Source organism: Ailuropoda melanoleuca, chromosome 18 (assembly GCF_002007445.2).
Source record: "Ailuropoda melanoleuca isolate Jingjing chromosome 18, ASM200744v2, whole genome shotgun sequence".
NCBI classification, from domain to species: Eukaryota; Metazoa; Chordata; class Mammalia; order Carnivora; family Ursidae; genus Ailuropoda; species Ailuropoda melanoleuca.
This window is the reverse complement of record NC_048235.1, coordinates 4145050-4167100: the sequence shown is the minus strand read 5'-3', so window position 1 is coordinate 4167100 and position 22051 is coordinate 4145050. Positions and strand designations below refer to the sequence as shown.

General features: G+C 44.2%; 2 protein-coding genes across 6 annotated transcripts in view; one reads left to right on the top strand and one right to left on the bottom strand.

Annotated features, from left to right (window-relative positions):
- MCPH1 (microcephalin 1) overlaps positions 1-22051 on the bottom strand; it is a 242530-nt gene that overhangs the window by 50488 nt on the left and 169991 nt on the right. The window lies entirely within an intron of this gene.
- Positions 20890-22051, top strand: part of ANGPT2 (angiopoietin 2) — a 55395-nt gene continuing 54233 nt past the window's right edge. For both annotated transcript variants that reach the window (XM_011230077.3, XM_002923401.4), the window contains exon 1: positions 20890-21666. In XM_011230077.3, the coding sequence (XP_011228379.1) occupies positions 21382-21666 (285 nt within the window). In that variant the 5' untranslated portion in view covers positions 20890-21381. The remainder of the gene's footprint in view (positions 21667-22051) is intronic.

Here is a 22051-nt window from a genome sequence, read left to right as displayed (position 1 = left end):
ACATCATCGCAAGGGATTTCAGGTCAGGATGCCTCTGTTACAGGAGGTTGGTGTGAGACACAAGGTGTGCTACTTTGGCCAAAGCCACCTGTGACACTCAGAAGGCATGCTTCCAAGTCTCCCATCGCTTCCACGCATCCTGAGCAGTCCTGCCAATTCATCGCACTAACACTTGCACGCCGGTCTGCAACAGCCCCGCCGCCCACAGCCGGGGGCTGCTCTGCGGCTCAGAGTCCCCCCTCCCATTACCAGATGCATCCCTGTCCTTTGATCCATAATGCAGGACTCGTGGCTTCCTATACGACCCTGGACTTTATTTTGTTCCCTTGGCCAGAAATCCCCGAATATGTGTATCTCTAAAGTCAGTGACCGGCCTATTGGCAGATGCTCGGTAACTGCTGAATGGGTGGTGGGCTTGTTCTGCATGAGATAAATGATGCATGAGGACTGAATACTGTGGGCTCTGCACACGGACATCATTTACAGTGAAGAGCATGCAGGCTGGGAGGGTTCTAGCAAGGACACCCCAGTGGTAAATGGCAGCCCTGGGATCCCACCTTCAAAGGCACACAGACAGCAGGGAGTATATTTGGGCTAGACAAACTCTCTTCTCGGAATGGCTTGAGAAATTTAGTTACATTATTGCCCAACCACTTGTTTTTAAGAAAAGGATGTCTTTGTTTGTTTTGAGGAAGACTTTTAGAGTTAATGCTACAGGTGAACTTGTCTTGACATAAAGACATGCAATAGAAACCTCATGCCTTGACCACACTGTTGGCCAGCTTTTATGTTATGGATACTGATGGTACTGCTTCTTCCCCCCGCCCCCCAAAATCTGCTCTGCAGTCCCATGACATAATTGGTCGCAAAGAATAAACTATAGACCAAGGTGTTCGGCTCCTGGGCTTTGTTTTATAAAAGAGGAGAAAACAGCAGCTAAATGTAATTTCTCTGTCTTTCACTGGGCAATACAGAGGGGGGACAGTCGAGAGTGCACGGGAATCCAGACTAGATGCATGAGGTGAAAGTGATGCCCACTGTCACAACTAAATTTCAATAAAAGAAAAGAAATTACTGAATTCTTTTATTTTACGACATTCAGAAACGCGAACCTGCGGGGGAGGGGCAGGAAATGCTACCAGAGCACCCTATTCAGGTGACTTACTCATGTGAAAAGTCACTGAGGTGGAAGACGGGTGGTCAGAGGCGCTGGCACTGCAGACTGTCGCTAGGACGAGCCAGCGTCCAGGGGAGAGGCTCTGGGACAGCTGTGGCTGTGCTGGGTCATGCTTCCAGCTGTGGTGACCACAGGCAGATTCGACTTCCCGGTAGCGTTCACCCAAACGGTCTCATTTAAACAGGAAACTCAAGGGACAATTGCAGGACACACTGCTGTGGGTGGACACAGCCCCTGCCTCGCATGTCACTCACACTGCAGCTTACCCTGGGTCTGCGCCCCTGAGACCCGCACCTCCTTGCCCTGTGCGCTCCCAGTCATGGACAAGAGCTTTCTTTGTCTTGCTGATAAGCCATTTATTTGCCATAGGAAAACACAGAACCCAGAGAGAAGGCTTATTAGTCTGAAAATACTAGAGAAATCGAGTTTTACCTCCAAAACTCGAAACTGACCTGCTGGAGGTCAGTTTATTTTCATGAAATGCTGTTCCTCTTGTGCTTCCAAGAATGCTGGAAATGGGGTGGCAACGGGGGGGGGTGGAGGGGTTTTATCTATTGATGCCTGTGGCCCCATAAATCAGATTTGCCAGATAGACTCAAAAAGTCCCTTATATTTTTATTTGGACTTTTAGATTCTTGGCAACTTCTGAAATTGTCTCCGTTTTGCTATCTGTTCATCAAATATGTGGTAACTGTGTAACTGGGGAGCGTGGTTGACCCAACCTGTTCAGCAAAACTGTGTTTACAGCAAGGGCTCCCCAGAATGGCTGTATCTTGTCAGGATATCACTGTGTTTGGAAAATGCCAGCAGGACAGGAAAATTTTATTGTAAGGTCACTTTAAAACGTCACTACAAACTACTTTGTGTATTGTCAAATTTTGGAAAAGATTAAGTGACGCTGTGGCCAACATGGAGAGATGTTTTGTACGATAACCCTGGGTTACAATGGTCTGAAAGAGCGTGGCCTGGGACGGGCTGTGTTCTGGTGGTAAGTTATTGCAGATGGGGAATGTGTCAGGACACGCATGCAAAAGGACGGGAATACAGAGAGATTATAATAAAAAAGGATTAGTCTGGTAAGATTTTAACAATAATCTCCATCTGCTACGTCTCCTTCTAAATCTGTTGAAATATTTTTGTGGGGGATTCTGTTTGCTCTAACTTCTGTTTAATAGTTTGCTAAATCCTAGACTGTGGTAGGAATACAAACAGTAGGAAGAGAAAAGATTCACATCTCAGATGAACTTGAAAGGTCACTCCTCCCCGATATTCCAATTCTGTAGTATTAGTTTTACAGTGTGTACTGATTCTCAATTCAATTTGCAATTTTTATTACAAAATTTGATCTACAAATATGTTGGTTTCAATTACAGACAAATCTGGGAATTAGCTAGAGTGTCTGGGAAGCGATGGCGGCAGGAATGTCAGAAGGTTTCAAGGGGATCAGACCCAGTGCTATAAACACCAAGTCTTGCCGAATGACCAAAGCACCCGTCAGACTGGTGGGAATTTCAAGGTCTAGTCAAGTATATATAATAAACCTTGAAAGAGCCACCAAAACAAAGTCCACCCACCTGGAAGTAGTAAAAACTCAAAATTTAGGACAAAAACTCAAAATTTAGCAAAGTGCCAAAGACGATGATGCTAAAAACCAGCCATCCATCCATCCAACCAACCATTCAACCACCCCAATAACAACCTAGAAAAAAGGGCCTCCAAGACAATGACGCTGCGTGCGGCCACCTCTTTGGGGTCAGATTAGCCCACGGGCCTTTTCTATAGAGTAACCCACCTAAGATAATAACTCTAGGGCTATCTATAAAATGCAAAAATGATCGTTGCCCCTCAAAAGCTTGATTTCTCCCTCATTCCCACCTCACTCATTCCTAGCTTTCTGCAAGCTAGCTTCCTGCTCCTCCCTTACAGGACTTACAGGTTTCCCTCCTGAGAACGCTCCGTCTACCTCACCCCTGCCCTCCATCCAGGCATCGTATCTGAGGGACGGATCACACTACATACACCAGCTCCTACCTGTGACACTTTTTGTTCCTTTAGCTGGCTTCATTTTGTAAGCACTTTTCATTCCTGACAATATGTAAAATTGTACTTACTTACATAAGTTTATATACTTATTATTTATTAGATTCATATATATAATGCGTGTGTGCATATCTCTTGCACTAAAACAACATGCATGTCTCATGACAGTAGGGGTTTATACGTCTTACTCACTGCTACGGAGCCAGTGCCTTGCAGGTACACGGAATGTGTTTAGTAAATATCTGTATGTTTGTATATATTCATAACATCTAAGGACTCTTTCATGGGATATGCACTCAGTTACTGGTCTCAGTTCTTTCTCCTTGTATCATGCTTACAAAAACTGCTGGGTACCTAATATTCAGCCAGACACCATGCTAGGCAAGATGAAAAGTGACATTTCACTGAAGGAGTTTTCGTTTACTACAGAACACAGTGATCATGGGCCAATGGCTCAATTTCAATCTGATGGATATCTGAATGCCTAGAGAGTAAAGCGCAGAAAGAGACTTCTCCTCAAGGATCGTGGCCCTCAGAGAAAACTACATGGAAAAGCACTTTATGGGAAAAAAAGTAGAACCTTAAGGGATGGGGGAGGCTGTGGAAACAGAGAACCTCATGTTGGCCAAAGACTCTAAGAAAGACCAGGAGGAACAAATGCCACGGAGATGGGAAGTGCCATGCTTTCTGAGAAACACAGTGTTTGTGATGGGGACAAAGCAGAGAGGTAGATGGCTGAACAGAGCCAGACTGTGGAAGGCCCCAAGGACGAGGCTCGTGGACAACGGTGTCCTTGGATGGGGGAGGGCCATGAGCAGCACAAGACACAGAGACGGGGGCCAGGCGTCAGTGCTCTAGTCCCTGTGCTGAGTGGTGAGTTCAGAGTAGTTATTTAATAAATTTGGGTATTAAGAGACTAACAGATAAAAAGAATCTAATGATAAAAGAAGGCCATGCATGGAGCACTAAAGACGGCATGTCCTGAATCAAGAATTGTGAGTAATCCAGGTGTAAGCATCTGAGGTTAAGGGAGTAAATACTTAGACGGATTGGTTATTTGCTCTGGAATCAGGCTTGGGTTTGGATTCTCCCTCTGCAAGGTCAGTTCACGTCACTGGATTTCAGTTTCCTCAACTGTGAGCCTGGGTCTCCTACCTTGAGTCATTATGCGGCTGGAAAGGGTGAATGGGAGTGAAGGGGCTGATTAACCACTGTAACAGTGAGCATCCACAGAGTCCGTTAAGACAGGCAAAGCATTATCCCAAGTGCTTCACATACACAGTAATATACGGCCATCACGCTGCCATCAGAAGGGATGGTGGGGCCATCTGAACCTGCACCCCCCAGCTCCCATTTAGCCGCCCTTTGCACCACACCTTCCCACCCCACCAATCGCTGAGCCCAGGGCAGACAGCTACCCAGCGTGGGCAGGAATCCCATCACAACCAATGCTGACCACTTTAGAAAAGTTCCAACATAATTTAAAATTTATCCAAAAATATTGAAAATCAGATAGTAAACATGAACAACACATAATGTGGGGTGTTTTCTTCACATAACTAACTTTCTTGTAAGAATGTCTAGTGAGAACCATCAGAAGATACTGTTCTGTTGTCACATGAGATCCTGATGTTTAAGTTACATGCTAATGATCAAAAAGAAAAACAAGGGAAGGACGGGATGACTGCTTTTATCCCTAACGTGTGCCCTTCTCGGTGATATTCACATGTGAAGTTCCACAGTTACAAACAGTGCAAGGGCATCAAATTTCAGAATAACAAGTAGAAACTAGCAGCAAATCCAAATCCATCCCCCATTAAAAAAGAAATATATGGCTGAACCTAAACAATGAGAGTGTTAGGAGCACCGACCCCTGTGCATTCAAAATCCACATACAAGTTTTAATTCTCCAAAAACTCGATTAATAGGCTGCCGCCAACCAGAAGCCTTGCTGATAATGTAAGCAGGTGATTAATATATAATATATATGTTATTATATATAATATATTATATATTATACATTAATATGTAATATATATGTTGTATGTTATATGTATTATATATGTATGTTATATGTATATGTATTATATACTGTGTTCTTACAATAAAGTAAGCTAGAGAAAAGAAAAGAAAATGTTATTAAGAAAATCACAAGGAAGAGAAAATACATTTATCGTATGGTACTTGTCGAAATAAAATCCACATATGAGTGGACTTGCAGAGTTCCAACCACCGTTGTTCCAAAGGTCAACTTCACTTAGTGTCTGTGAGTCAAACACACTCAATGTACAAAAGTATTACAAGTGTACAGTATATACCTGTAGGAATAAGAACCAGAAGATGTGTTTACACGATATGCTACATAGCACCGTGGCCCCTGGGAAGTCACCTGGCCGTCCCACAACCTTGCTTCCTCGTCTGTGAATGAACACTCTTCCTAAGTCTCTCTCCAACTCTGACGTCCTTTTCGTTTAATATGATAAAGGGCCACAGGCTGGATCAGGAAAGTGCTAACATTTGACTTAATACCTGTTAATGTTTGAATTATAGTCAACTTAGGAAGAGAAGTATTGGCAAATGTCACATGATTTCAGTAGGAGGGGGAGACCTCTGGCAGTGGTTGGCTGGCATCTGAGTGAGAATTGTTTGCTGAAACAATCCCTACCTCATGGGTCCAGGTGGGACGCAGAGCCGCTTTCCCACCATGGAGTCTGAAAATGCCAGATTCTCACTCTACCAGATCGCTTGGCTGCTAGGGCATGGGTAACCTAGGAGCTAAAATCTGACCCTGGTGACCGAAAGAAGCAGGAATGGAGCAACACTCTTTGGTGGGGTTAGCCAACTTTGGCGGTGCTGGCTGCAAATCTGGCTCCTGCTGGCTGGGGTTGAGGGAAGTAACATCTCACCAGGTCAGTTATGTGTGGGAATTATGAATGCAGCTTTGGCTATGTAGCGTCATTGTCATTTTCTGAACTACCCGATACCCTTTCAATCAATTCCATTTCTACATAAATCAGAAAGCATCAGTTTCCCTCACTTAGATAACTAAGGACCCTGGCTGTGACTGCTGGTGACAGCTGCCTTGGGGACATAAAGAGTTGTTGATGCCCCTTGCTTATTTGTCTTATTTTTCTAAAACCATCTCATTATCTTATTTTCTCAGGATAATTTGCAAACCGCTTAGCATATACAATCAAGCATTAAATTACAGGGTCAATTTCAAGACTGCAATAACAACAAAAGTATGACCAAAATGTCCAAAACTCTACCTGTTAATCATAAGCATAGCACTTTTCATAAAGAAGCCCCAGAAGAACATTTTACTTACTGACAGGGCTTAATCAGAGGGTGACAGGTCAGCGCTGACAGTGTGAGGGCTGACGGTGTTGGACATCTACGCTTAGATCCAGTGGGCAGACGGTGGCTACCAGTCATTTCCCCAGGAGACGATCTAAAATCTCATTCAATGAAGCAGTCTTTCTTTGATCATCAGTCACAGGGAGGAGGGGACCGAGGAAGGGCAGTAACCTATGTACCAGATATTACGCCCAATACTTTGCCAATGTCACCGAATTCTCCAGATAACCCTGTCACAACTGTTTTCAAGTAACAGATGGGAAGAGCAGAGGCTGAAGGTAGTTAAGGCTGAGAAGGAAGAGGCAGATGTCAGGTGGGACTGAAGGAAACAAAAGAGGCTCTCCTACCATTGCAGGTAGCCCCATCTGGGGCAGTTCCTAGTGTTCTGAGACACGGTCAGGCCACTAGAGCCTTGGAATTCCATGATGGCTTGAAACGTCCAGACCCGAGGACCCAGGCACTATGTTCGCTCTTGGAGCACTGGCCCACTGCTAGGATCTCTGGCTATTTCTGCATAAAACCCAGGCACTCTGCCCTGTGACACAACTCTAGGAATAATCAAGCCTGTGGGCTAGAGAAGCCAAACTCTATTCCCAACATTTAACCTATTTTGTAGGAGTGAGAGTGAGCACTGCTGGGCCCAGCGTTCGAGTCTGAATCATCCAAGGCATCATTTATCTTTAGCGTTGATCTGCCGGCTTCTTCTGAGAAGAAGCACATCTGCTCAGGCCGCGAGTGAGCCCGTTTCTCACCAAGAAGCTTTCCGATGGGTCTGCTTATCCTGAACTCTCCTGTGTGGGTGACCGAGTTTTTGAAATGGTTAGATACCATCCCTGGGTTACAGACATCCAAATATACATCCTGCATGCAGAATTTTGATTGCTGACCACCTTAAATTTGATTCTATTCTGTGTTCTCTAATCTGCTGGCATTTTGGTAGTAATGAAATCGTCTATTCTGAAAAAGGAGAAAAAAGCCAATTACATAGTGAGGTTTAGATTATGTTTAGAAAAAATGGTCAACAAGTGTTTTACTCTTTTAATTATTAAAACGTTTTAAATATATCCTAAAAAAAAGAAAAGAAAAAGAAAAAACAGGCTTAGAGAAGTCGGATATTAGCTCTTGTGCTCTGAAAACAGGCATATTTTTGAGCCCTAAATGAGCACATTATGGAAAGGGGTTTCCCAAAGTTTTAGGCTTCAAGCCTTATTGTTTTCTCACTTTTCTTTTGCCAACTAAAATGTTGTTTAGAATTGATATTGGATAGCGAACAGCTGCAAGTTCTGGCTGAGTGTTTTCCTAGAAATACCAGTTCCAGAAAGAATTTCCACCCGTTTCCCTCTCCCATGAGCCTTCACAGTGGATCAAACTTATTCTTCTCAAAGATCATGGTCCAAATGTTTACCAGGGCAGTCAAGCGTCTGGGAAACAATGCCAGGGTGGTATTTTTAGCTGTTGGTCAAAGGAGAGACCACTTCTGATCTACCCAGTATGTGGGTGAGGTAGGAAAAACCCCCATTTCCAATTCAGAAATAGAGGAGCTATTCTGCTGTCTCACGGGAGGACACGCACGCAAGGAGAATTTGTTCTCTGTGATGCCCAATGTGGTCCGACTCTTGTTGGAACTACTTTGGAGGCAGGTGTAAGACACAGACACTGGGTTAATTAGGATCTGGATCACTTGGGGCCTTCTTACTGATAATTCCTTAATTTGCATTTCTTCTTCATCTACTACAACGTCTTCCATTTGTTGAACTGAATAAGAGGAAACGACTGAAAACGGACAGGGTTATAATATTACAGTACTGGGTTCCGTCACTTACTAAACCTAACATAGCACTGTTGTTCGGGGGCACTCTGAACATCATTCTGCCCTTAAAGCAGGGAAACATATTATCATGGACGATAACCACATGCAAGCCCTTTGGATTACAGCAGTCATGCAAAAGAAGGGCTAAACACGTCTTGAACAGGAAGGGCAGAGTACGTGTTGCTAGCAAGCACACAGCTAAACAGTGACAGTGTTTGGGGGAGGTTGCAAGGCAGCAACACATTTTGATACCTTTGCTAATGCTAATTTTGGGGGAAGCTGTATTAGTTTGCTGGCACAGCTGTAACAAGGTGCCACACACCCAGTGGCTCCAAAATGTCTTCTGTCACAGCTCAGGAGGCTGGAGGTCTAGGAGAAGAGTGTCCACTGGCTGGTTCCTTCTGAGGCCGTGAGGCAGAATGTGTTCCAGGTCTCTCCTAGATTCTGGTCGTTTCTGGTGCTCTTTGGTGGTTCCTGGCTTGCAGAAGCATCAGCCTGACCTCAGCCTTCATCTTCACACAGTGTCCTCCTTGTGTGTGTGTGTGTGTGTGTGTGTGTGTGTGTGTGTGTGTGTCTGTGTCCAAATCGCCCCTTTTTATAAGGACATTGGGTCATATTAGATTAGGGCCACCCTTCTACAGAGTGGAGTCACTAATGTAATTTAACTAACATGAAGTGTAACTAATTCTATTACCAATGATCCTATTTCCAAAAAGGCCTGATTCTGAGGTACTGCGGGTTAGGACTTCAGTGTGTGAAGTTTTAGGGGACCCTATTCAACCATAGCAAAGGCCCTCAAAGAAATGACTTATAAAAAGTTACCTTGCAACTAATTATATCTTGCAGATTTTATTTTCAATCACTTGCAGCATCTCATAGACACTACGAAGTAAATTTTTACAGACCAGCCTGGGTCTTCTTTCTTTACTCGCCCTCTCCCCTAGAGCAGAAATCTAGAGAATAGGACACTATGCCAGAATCCACAGAATTTGCACCAGTGGACTGTGGTCAAGGGTCAAGACTGATGACAATGCTCCGCTATTTCGCTTTATCTAGGAAAACCTAGATTGTTAAGATTTATGCAATTCACACAGCTGTTGTTTTCATTATTTTCCTATGCTATTAAATACTAAGTTACTTAACAAGACTGGCATTGATATTGATCACAAAAATAGGTCTTTGCTGCTTCCAGCTCAAGTCAGTCTCCTGAGCTGCAGACCCACAGAGTCAACAGGAAAACTCTGCCTGGGTATTTCGTGGCCCATTACAGCTGAACGTGCACACAGGTGCGTTCATCACCTCCCCTGCCTTCCTCTCCCCCTGGGCTCCCCTGGGTCACTGTCCAGCCAGCTGCCATTACTCTTGACTCTTCCCTCTCACTCCTTTATCCAGTCTTGTTATTATCCTGTTGGTCATTCATTGGGTTTTTTGAATCTGTAGCTTGCTGCCCTTCATTGTTTTGGGAAAATCTGCAAAATTGCCTGCCCTGTTCTCTCTCTTCTCCTCTCCTCCTGAAATTCCACCCTTCAGGTCCCTCGCCTTTGTTCCCAGTGCCCACCTTCTTGTCTCTCCGTACTGGACTCTCAGATGAATTCCTCTGATTTATCTTTCAACTCAGTGAGTCTCTCTTTAGATCTTTAGATGCATCTAAACTTTTTGATCTTAAGGAATTTCAGGTACCGTATTTTTTTTTTAATTTCATTAGGTTTTCTTTTTAAGTCTACCAGCTTTTTTCTTCTTTAGTATTATGACCTTTTAGGTGTTTTCAAAGTGTTATACCTTTAAGCATGGTAAGTTGAACTGTGCCCTCCTCCACCGAGATATAAATCTTAACCTCCAAATGTGGCCTTCTTCGGAAACAGGATTGTTATGGGTGGAACTAGTTAAGCTGAGGTCATAATGGAGTAGGGTAGGTCCCTAAACCAGTATGACTGGTGCTGTCACAAGCAGAGAGGCATGTAAAGACACAGGGACACACACAAAAGAGTGACATGTGATGACCAAGGCAGAGAATGGGGCTATGTGGTTGTGACTGAAGGAATGCCAGGGACCATGAGCAAACTCCCAGAAGCTACACAGAGGCAAGGAAGGGTTCCCACACAGGCTTCAGAGGGAATGTGCCAACACCTGCTTTCCACACTTCTAGCTTCCAGGACTGTGAGACAATACCTTCCTGCTATCTTAGGTTCCCCAGTTTGTGGCACGTTGTTATGGCAGCCTGAAAAAACTAATCCAGTACTGATGGTTATTTCATGAAATGTGGCTGATAAGTTCCATTTATAAAGTTCTTGCCAGTCGGCTTTGGCCATTTCTTCTTTCTGCAGACTTTTGCTAATGAGACTATGTTTGTTTACATGTTCATTTATTCTTGTGAGTTACTAATTTTCTTTGGGAAATTATCTGTAAGAATTCTTTGAGAGTTGATGAAGGTGCATTTTTTTAAAAATTTTGTTTATTTATTTGAGAGAGAGCAAGACAGATAGTGACAGAGCACAAGTGGGGAGGAGAGAGAGAAGCAGGCTCCCCGCTGAGCGGGGAGCCCGATGTGGGACTCGATCCCAGGACCCCAGGATCATGGCCTGAGCCAAAGACAGGTGCTTACCTGACTGAGCCACCCAGGCGTCCCGTGAAGGTGCTTTCTTTGGAAAGGATTCACTTTTGCTACAAAACTGTTGGCGAGGGGAGTAGTAGGGAGGGGTGGATGGCACTAGCCTGGGACCACTTTAGAAAAATGCAGCATGACCTGAGTTTTTTTTCCAACCACCTAATTGGCTCTGTAAAACTAAAAAGGGCACTCCTGTGGTTATAATCTTCAGGGACGGGCCCCCCCTTTCTGTTTAATGTCAGGTAGCACGGACAAGTTCCCTTCTGCTCTGGGCACTGCAGGTAGAGTTCTCCGGGGCCCACCTTCATGGAGGGGGTGCCTCTCAAACTCTCCACTGGTGGAGTCTTTGTGTCCTCGCCCCACCCGCTGGGCCTTGCAAAGGGAGGCTCCGGTTTGCCATTTGCCAAATGTTTTGAGGGCAAATCTGTGGAATATTCCACTTGACTTCCTCGATTTGTGGCTCCACTTAAATTTGGGCCTGATATTTTCTATTATCTTGTCATTTTGCCAATACCCTTTAAATGGTCTTTAGATTACTTTATGCAGCACCTTTAGTTGTTTTAAGTGGAAGAGTCAACGCAAATAGCAAACCAGTCCCATTCCCGGAATTCCCACAGCCCATTAGTCTGGAAGTCTGACCGACTGTCCCTCTTTAAGTCTCCTTAAGCTCCATGGTGATGTTCTGGTTCAGGCTCCGTAACATCCGAGCTGCTTGGCTCTGCAGTTTCTCACCCCATCTCTTCCAGCCTCTCCTCCACACGGAACCGCAGGGGCTTTTCAAAATCCAGTCTACTCCCTCTGGAAAACCCTCCCTTGGCTCCACATTTGGCCAGAGCAAAGTCCAAACGCCTGAGCCGGATTCCTCAAGAGCTGGTTCTGGGTGGGGTTTCCAGGTTCACACCTTTCCCTGCACTCTGCTGGGTCACATTAATTCCTCTTCAGTTCTGGGGTTTCCCACTCACTGCACATGCTCTTTCTCACCTTAGAATGTCATTCCTTTCACTTTTGGTCTCTATTTAGGGGGAGGGACAAGATTCTTTTTTTTTTTTTAAAGATTTTATTTTATTTATCTGACAAAGAGAGAGAGCACAAGCAGGGGGAGCGACAGGCAGAGGCAGAGGGAGAAGCGGACTCTCCCCTGGGCAGGCAGCCTGATGCAGGACTCGATCCTACAACCTTGGGATCATGACCTGAGCTGAAGGCAAACGCTTGACTGACCGAGCCACCCAGGTGCCCACGAGATTCTTTTATAAGTCAGTGAGACACTCGGATCTAGACAATCACTGAAAGTATTCTTGATTGTTGACTCAGATCGCATCTCTGTTCAGGAGCCTTCCTGTACGGTGCTCTGGCTCGGAACTCCCCAGAGCCACCGGGGCGGGTGTCACGGCACCGTCCCTGCGTGAGGGAATGTGGACCTACCTCAGTGGACCGCACAAAAACTGCTGCAAGGGTCAGGTCTCTAAACTCAGCCCTCAGCCACAGCACAGAACTCTAGCGTTTGACTATGACTATGGCACAAGCTGACTCATTGGGATAGTAACCTGGTCACAGAGGATATTAAAACAGCTGCTAGCTCAGCGCGTGGTAAACAGATGCCGAGAAATATTTTTCACCCTGTGTGTGCATGCGCGCGACAGACACACACACACGTGTAAGTAGGTGTGCTGTTCTCTTGCATTCAAACTACAATGAACGCATTCCAGGTTGTATATTAACTGCTATTGATTTATGCCCTAAATTCATGTCATGTCTATTAGGGACTGTAATAAAACACGGATGGTCTTGCCTGTTATCTGCCATGAGGCCAGCAGAGGGGGCAGGTGAGTACTACCAGCGGACATGGTCTTTGTATTCCCATATAGGTACCATCTCTAGCAGGTTTCCCTTTTAATTTTTATTGAGTCAAGCAAGACTTTTTGACCTATAAATAAAAAAGATCACTGAAATATGCATCCAGGATTTTGGGGGAAAGTATGTTGGATTTCTTTTCCTATAGGTATTCTACTAGAAGAGTGCTAGGACTTTTATAAACCATATGTGTGTGTGTATATATATATATATATATATATATGTGTGTGTGTGTATATATATATATATATATATATATATTTCCCCTTGAGGGAAACAGATGCCAGGAACTAGGTATGTTAATGCTGCTATAAATGTCCTCTTTTTACAGGCTTCGTACAATTTACTTCCTTTCATTTTTTTTTTCTTTTGTATCAGTCTTTCTTTGAATTTAGACACTTTCCTTGAAATAAAACATTTGGGAAGTATAGTTTAATATTAATAGAGCACCAAAGACATTGAGCTAGGGTTTAAGACAAAAAGTGGAGCACATACATATCATATTATTAGGAGAGACTTCAATCATCAGTTGACAGCCATCCTTAAGTCGACCAAGGAACAAGAATGGCATGGAGTTATTTTTATACGCTTGAATGCAAACATCACTTCCTTTTATGCATAACTATTTGTTATATTTTTAATGTAATTCCTTAGAAACTATGTATAATTCTTCAAAAATGAGTTTTTATACTTGTAACTCCATAATCAAGCCTAATTTCCCACAGGAAGATTTTTTTATATCAAGTCAGTCAGGCAGACAGGAATACCAAAAGGGGGTCATGTGCTTTTATTTTTTTTTACTACTTTGACATAAGCAAATTTATTTATGTTAACCTATAACCAAGAGAGATAATATATCTTCATGTAAATAGCACATATGACATTTTTATCTCTTATTTTAAAAGGTTTCTCATAATTAAGATAAAAATTTTATAAATTTAGATTAAGCAAAGATTAATCAAGATGGCATTAAGCCACTTTCAAAGGAAAATTCATTCTGAGAGAAATTTATATAGTCCTTTAGTAGAATGGTTATGACAAAGAGACTGGGCACATTTCCCATGAGCAAAGAATTTGAATTCTCTAAAACCTTGTTTAAATAAATCTAGGACCATTTAATATAAAAATTATAAGTCCACCTCAAAATGTCTCATGAACCATGTGTTAGTCAAAGGAAAGAGTCTATTGACTTTATATTGGTCATGGGTATAACAGCAATCATTGACTTCAATCAACTGAAAGAAAATGTTTAGCATTTTTTTTCCTATGGGGAGAAAACAGGACATAGAATTACTGGCAAAAATATTATCAGGCTAATACACTCATCTGCTGTTTTATAATTTCATCCACTGACTTTTTAAAGTTTTGACTTGTATCTTGACCTTTTGGGCCTTTTTTTTTTTTTTGATGAGAAGATAAAATACTCCATAATAATATTAGAGAATGAAAATATTTTAAAATCAAACAGCATTGGAGATAACTTTATATAACAGGAGAATTACATAAACTAAAATATTCCTAAAAATTCAGGGAATTTATGATGAAATCTTAAAAAAAATACTTACTTGGATATTTTCCAAGTTTCTAATAAATAAAAAGCTTTTTCTCTTCAATCTTTAAAGATACCTATAACAGACAATGTGGCTTTAAAATGCAAGCATTCTTTAGCAGATGCTATGCTGGTTCACAGCAGCGCAGACTATAAAAATTTCAGAATCTTTTAAGTTTCTTTAAAAAACGATCTGTCCTCTCAAAATGTCTTTCAGACAGCATCATAGCAAATACTCCAAAAAGCCAGAAGGAATGAGTATTTGGTACCTTTTTAATTGAGCTAAGCTAAGAACGACAGCCGCTGGAGAAAAATCTCCTATGATTAGTCTGATTTTTCCATTGGTGTAACTCTCTCCCCAAGAGCCTCTGTGGCCCTCCCTCTGTCAAGCAGAAATGAGGTGGCTGCAAGAAGACAGATCATTGTCACAGATATGGCTGATGCTATCTGGGCCTCTGCCCTTTGGTCCCAGCACTTACTCCATCTGCTCTCCGAATGAAAACAGGTCTGGTAATGCAGGGGAAGTGGCTGTTTCCCAGGAAAGGAAATTGCCTGAAAACACATCTGGCAAAGGGCTTTTTCTCCTCCACTGGCAGGCAGAATCTTGTTTTAACAAAATATACGTTTCCTCACCTTCCACAACGGTGAAGTCTACGGAGCCAGGGCCCCCATTCTAAGCGGGAGGCATTTAATTTGTTCTCTAAATACAATGGGCCAGCTACATTATGTCACATGCTATCTATATTTAATTGAACAGGAAATTGTGCTAAACGAGGCATCATACCTCATTTCAGAACCGTGTGTATTCTACAAGGTAAATCATCCCCTTCTAGCTATCTACATCCAATGAAACTGAAGAGGCAAAGAGAGGAGAAAAACAGTTGGTAAAGCCAGGAAATTGAGAAGGTGGTGAGAATGTATATATAAAGCTTAACTAATGCAGTGAGAGAATCGGAGGGATTTCCAGAGAGTCTATGCTATGCCAGTTCACACAATTGGATTTTAAGTCTGCAATGACGTGTGCGCTTCTGAGAGGACTTTCCCCACTCACGGACACCAGAGGTCCAGGATACTGAAGTGGGCACGGGGGTGGGGGGGGCTCCACACATGACCCAGGGGTTCCAGCTCGAGATGACCAAAGGCTACAAGAAGTCTCTGGCAGTGAGATGGAGTCCGTCACTTGGGGTGTGTATCTGTGCTGCACAGGGGTGACTGCCAGGATGAAATGGCCCTCCAAAGACGTTAAAGCTTTGCCATGCTAAAATCAGGGTAAAAAATCATTGCTTTAAATTCTCCTAAAATTCATCACTGTTAATGGAGAAGAAAGGCCCAGAGACACACTGGGCTGATGGGATCCTTATCACCCCACTTCACTGAGCCTTGATTTCAAGATCTATCATGGGGGCAAGACTTATCTTCCAAGCGGATGTGTGTGTGTGTGTGTGTGTGTGTGTGTGTGTTCATAGTCACACTTCCTTTTTTTTCCTTTTCCTTTTGTCTTTATGGTAACTTGAAGGGGCCTTTTCTATGGCATTTTTTTTCCCCCAAATCTCATGGCTGGGAATTATCTTTCACCTGTCAGGTTCAAGAGTTACTGGTTGTTCAACATGATTAGCGATGGGGGGGGGCATCACCAATGTTTTTGCAAATGGCTCTAGATTCCACCTGTACATAAGGTTCAATTCAACATATATCGACATCGAGTAGAAACAGACATCTTCTGTGAAACATAAAGAAATCACTACAGAGGGAGCCTGCTTTTGGAAAGCTGAAATGCTGATTTCCTTCCCTCCCTCTCTCCGTCCCTTCCTTCCTCCCTTCCAGTCGTGGCTTCATCTTTAGTTCTCATTCATTACTATACACAATTTGGAAATAAAAGTAGTAAAAATAACTTTCTCTAACAACCATTTTAAGTCCGCTGAACTTTCTAATGGTTTTCCCTGTGCACTGAACATTAAATTGTACATAAACACGTTGACTGATTTTATTTGGCCAATTTTTAAAAAGCCAGGGAGAGGGAGGGCGATGGCAAATATCTCCAAGGCCCTCTGGCTCCAGCAGGCCAGGCAGGCACCTGAGTGTCCTGAGTGTGCCTGTCTGCCTACAAATGGCCAAAAATTGAAACAGAGTGTCCCCAGCTTCATTTATTAGAGTATTTCAGTTCTGCAAGTCCCTCCTATAGCAACATAGCACTTTCCAAAAATTAAGGCCACGCTGGCCAAGTGAGCTTGCCCCAGTCTCCGTGCCCGAGGCAGGCAGGCAGTGCTGGGATGACAGTGTTCTGCTCTGGGTGGTGGTGAGCAGAGCGGGCACGAGAGGGTTCTGGAGGTTCTGGGCAGACAGGATGGCCGAAGCCTTGGGCTCAAAGGTTCAGTAGATGTGGGAGATCCATGTGCCTCTTAGTACCTGAGTACTTTCCATGTGTTTTCAATCAAGGGTGGGCTTCTCAGAGCAGACATCTGCCAGGTTCACCTCCTGGGATTTTAACAGTTCAGAAAGCTACACCCCCCGCCCCAGAATAGTCAGTCCCACTTCCATCCCTTCATTTGTCCAACAATTTAACCATCCAGTTGAATCCTGATTATTAAACTGGCTCACTCTACAACAGCAGAGCTCACATGGGCCAACTCGAAAATTCTGGTTGGCAATCCATGGTTTGGGGCTGCCCCACTTGGCGCTGTTCCACAGCTGGTATCCTTTTTTTTGGTTTCGTGGTCGCTGAGACACCATTCAAACAGAGTGTAATGTCTGGGAGCTTCTGAGATGGCTCTGGGTGACTTGGGGCCTCTGGAAGATTGTGGTAGGTCAGATTCCCTGATCCAGACAGAAGTGGATCTCCATCGACATGGACCTACATTTCGGGAGGGGGCAGGGAGGCCACAAACAATGGGAGATCCTCTGGCATTTCCCACACATTAGAGCTTTTGTTCCACAGACCAGACTGAAGCGGGGTCACAGCTCTTTGTCATGCTGACCTTCTTTCAGCAATAGGTAAACGTGGTCTTTTTGGGGCTATCAAACACAATTTCCCTTGTTATCGAGTAAAATGCAAGGAGAACTTGAGACAGCTCTACAGAAAAAATCGGGAGCCTCCAAAATCTCAGCTGATGACATACAGTATGGGGGAGAAAACAAACATTATTAAGAAAATAAATAATACCAGGCACAGCTGTCCGGCAGAACTGTTAGGAAAAAAAATGGTTGGGCAGGAAGGCAGCTTTTGGGAAGGCTGTAATAATATTTCTCGTTTCACAGCTTCATTGGCCTTTACTATCCCATCGGCAGGGCACTGAAGAAAACTCAGGATTCTCTTTGAAGATGAACAGTTAACAACAGTTCTGAGAAGCGGAGTCAAGCCTTGTTCAGGGTGGAGGGGGATCTGGGCTGGGCTTAGCCTGCCCCCCCGCCACCCCGGGCGCTGGGACAGGAGTAGTCACACAGCTACCAGAGAAGCACCACAGTGGGCCTATCTGTGGCTGAGGACAGGAGGGTTAGCTGCTGCTCCTGTCCTGAGGCTCCCCACCCAGATCTGCCTCTTCCTTCTAGGGCCTCCTACTGGCTCCCCTAAGTCACTGCAGGGGCCTTGCAGCTCCTCTCCTCAGTTGCTCAGTGATAGACTCTTAGAGTTCCATGTGCAGCTCCAACACCGAGAACGTCCCCACCGTTCTGGTTCTGGTGTGTTGCCTATGGTGGGCCCTGCACAAGTGTGACGTCTACTTTACACCAGAGTTGGGTTTCCAAGCACGCCTTCCTGGCCTTGCATTTCAGATCCAGCTTCAAAGTGGTGCTTTCTTTTTGGTCAAAGGTTCCTGCCCCTTTCGCAAGTCCATTATTCCTGGCTGGTCCCATGTTTCTCAATTCTTTACGAAGACATGCCATGATCTGAGACGTGGGAGAGTTGCCTGTGTACACTGGCTGTGCATTTACAGTGGCCTCAGTCCCTGTGTCACATCCCCACCCCAGCCGTGTCTGCTAGGTTCTAACTCAGGGGCCAGCAAACAGCAGCCCATGGCCTGTTTTAAATGGCTGGGGAGCTAAGAATGATTTTTACATCTGTAAGTCATTGCAAGTCACATTTCGGGGTCCACAAATAAAGCTTGGCTGGAACACAGTCACCCTCCCCCGTCCATGGACTGTCCACGGCCACTGTTATGCTACTATGGCAGGGTTGAGTAGCTATGACAGAGACGGGATGGCCTGCAGAGCCTCCAATATTAAGCTATCTGACTATCTGACCCTTTGCAGAAACAGTTCGCCATCCCCTGGTGTAAGCAGAGCTTTCCTCACAACTCTCTAATAATTAACTCTAATAATTTCCATTTAGGAACCTACGAAGAGATGCTTGGGCATGCCCCGACTTTGAAGGGACAGATAAGAAAGCATCCATACCACCGCCGATGGGGTCAGGGCCCCAGGAGCAGCATCTCCCTTCTGGATGTTCCCCCAAGCCCTCCTCTCACTGCACCCTGTTAGTTTATGGGTCTCTCCCTCACTCTTGTCTGAAGCGCCAGTACGTTATTATTCATCCCCAGTGCCCAGTAGAGGGTCTGACACAAACCAGCAGGCTGGAAGTACTTGCCATAGTACCTCTTCCTGCAGCCCACCTCCCTGGCCTGGAAGGCAGATGAATGATTTTTCAAATGGGGAATACCCTTAGAACAAAGAGTGTGTACCTTACGTGTCTGCTTCACACTCAGAGGATAATAACATAGTTGCAATACTGAAAGTACTGACAAAGAAAGGAATATTCGGACATGACTAATCTGTATCATTTCAATCCTAGAAGGCACTACAGAGAAAGGATCGTTGTGCTTTTCAAGCGAGCTGAGGCTTAGAAGTTAGCATTTGCTTCAGGTCTTAGAGAATCTCCAAACACAGGGCATGTCTTCAGAGCCTACATGCTCCCCCTACAGTTAAGACTGTGAATGGGTGCGTTTTCTTTATTTCCTCCTTCAGCAGAAACCATGTATCAGAATCATGGTGGCATCAAACAACGGCTTCTGCTCTAGGACCCTCCCAGAGCACTAGTTCTAGCTTTCCCAAGTGACAGAACCCTCTGGACATCTGGCCAAGTCTACGAACACCTTCTCAGAAAATGACATGTGCTACTTTATTTGGACATTAAGTAATAAGATTCGGGGGTGAGTCTGATGGCAATGTAGTGGTGAGTGCTGGTGCCAGCTTGAGACACTGTAACAAGATTGACTACAATTTCTACTGATGAAAAAGCCAGATACTGACCACTGTTGCTTCTGACCGATCCATAGTTAAAGGAGAGGCTATGTTTCAGTTACAGTTTGGTGAAGAAGGAAGACATATTTTTTGCCATCAAGTTTCCTATACCCCTTGAATTCTGTCTGTGGAGCTCAGGTTAAGAACCCCGGCTCTAGAAGTAACCTGGGAGCCAGCCCACACAGAGGAGGGATGTTTTTAAAGGTCTAATTAGGTCTCTTGAAAACACAAGTTCCGGGAAAATAGAATTCACTACACAAATTCCACAAGCACCCAAGAATTAAAATCATAGTTCTGGAATGCTCTGCGAGCTGCTCGTGCATGTTTTGGACTGACTCTGACTTTCATGGGTAGAGGGGTTCGTCAAGTCAGGGTGCAGATATACTTCCACCGACCAGGAAGAACAGAGCCTGTGCACCGAGATGCAAACAGACCGTGGTGAAGATTCCAAGGCTTTCCCCATGCACACTCTGGCTGGTTAGCATACTGTTAATCCCTCAAGTATTAAATTTTAGTTATGAAAGGAAGTCACCCAGGAGACTGACAAAGCCATAGAAGTGAAATAGAAAAACCTTGGGAGTTAATGCAATCCTGGAATTTTACAGATAAGGACAGTAGAGGAGAGGTGATGTGCCTGATTTAACTGATCCTGGGGAAAAACAATTACAAAAGGACAGGATTTGAGCAAATCCTGATCTAAACCAGAAAATATTTGTGCTCCTGTCTCACCAGCCTCTTATTTAAATTCTGATTTCTCTGTGTATTATAACTTGATGGACCATTAATCTGTCCAGTATATTTTGCTTTGAATATTGAAGTGGATATTTTGTTTAAAAGATGAAGCGTCAGAGCTCAGAAACTGGCTTTCCCAACACGATTTAATAAAGTGCGATGTTCCTATCCGATGCTTTTAAAGTGAAAACTTTGTGTATGTAGCAAATAGTTCAAAAATCAAGAAATACCAAGAAAACTATTTTCCCTGTGAAAAGGCAGAGAGTTTACAAGGGGAAGACTTCTTCCTTTTTGTTTGTAATAACAAAAATAAACCAAAGTCCTGACATATTTGTAGTATTTTTATTCCTAAAGGAAAAAACAGGAACTTTCATTGTACTTTAAAGTTATTAGCCCAGATATTTTACCAGCTAAGCACTGTGAGCTCAGTCTCACACATGAGACCCGCTGCTCTCTCTAGGAAATGCTCAATTAGGGTGGTGCCTCTGACACACTCAGGGGTCCTGTAGCCCATCGGTTTTTCCCAGAGGGTTTCTGCAGCATATAGCCCTGGTTGAACAGCACACACCATGCTCAGATTTTTCCTGTTGCCTGGCTAGTGACCCCCCTACAGGAAGATAACAGACACGCCAGGAGGGCGGAGCGGCTTGCTACACATGTCTGGCTGCTCTTATCAACTTATCATATAAGGAAAGGAAAGTGATTGATTCGGATCCTGACACCGAGGAATCTGGGGGAAGAGAAACAAAGCAGCATTAACGCTGGTCTGTAAAGAGAATACAGCCCTCAGGAGTGAGCAGGGTTATTCTTCCTACTGCCATCTGACAGTTCACTGCAGGACAGACCCACCGGAGGGAAGACAGCATTAACGATCAAGTTCCTGCGGGAAAAGGAGGGAAGAGACTCCCACTGATGGTCCTTAAACCATGGCCGCAGAGCCCCGCATCTGAGAGGGCAGCGTAGGACTGGGATTCCCATGTGCCTTCGAGTTTGCTAAGCTGCTGGTTTATTACCAAAAGAAAGAAAGAATGTGGCAGATTGTTTTCTTTACTTTGAGCTGTGATCTTGTCCTAGCCGCAGCCTATAACAACTTTCGGAAAAGCATGGACAGCATCGGGAGAAGGCAGTATCAGGTTCAGCAGGGAGCCTGCAGCTACACTTTCCTTCTGCCGGAGACAGACAACTGTCGCTCCTCTAGCTCCTATGTGCCCAATGCCGTGCAGAGGGACGCACCACTAGATTACGATGACTCGGTGCAGAGGCTGCAAGTGCTGGAGAACATCATGGAAAACAACACTCAGTGGCTAATGAAGGTAGGAAAAAAATCATTTTTACTTGGTGAACAGTTGAAGCTAATAAGATCAGCTTGTTTTTAACACCCCCCCTCCCCAAAAGGCAATGAGCCCAGGAGAGAGATGGTGGCTAATACCTTTGAATGAATTATCATTTCTTTTATTGTTTTATTCTTTTATGCTCTCCCAGTAGTCCTGGGTAGGAAGCGAAAAGGATTATTGGAGAAGAATGCCAGAATCCATAGAGAAAGAGATCTCCGAGTTCGGAATCTTTATTTAATAAAGTATAGAAAGTGCACTTCTCTGCAAAACGTGTAGGCTGTGTTGTTTGTTTAAGTGGTTTAAATTCAGTAACAGCCATTACCAGGGATGTTATAAACTGGTTGCAGGCGGCGGGGCGGCATGG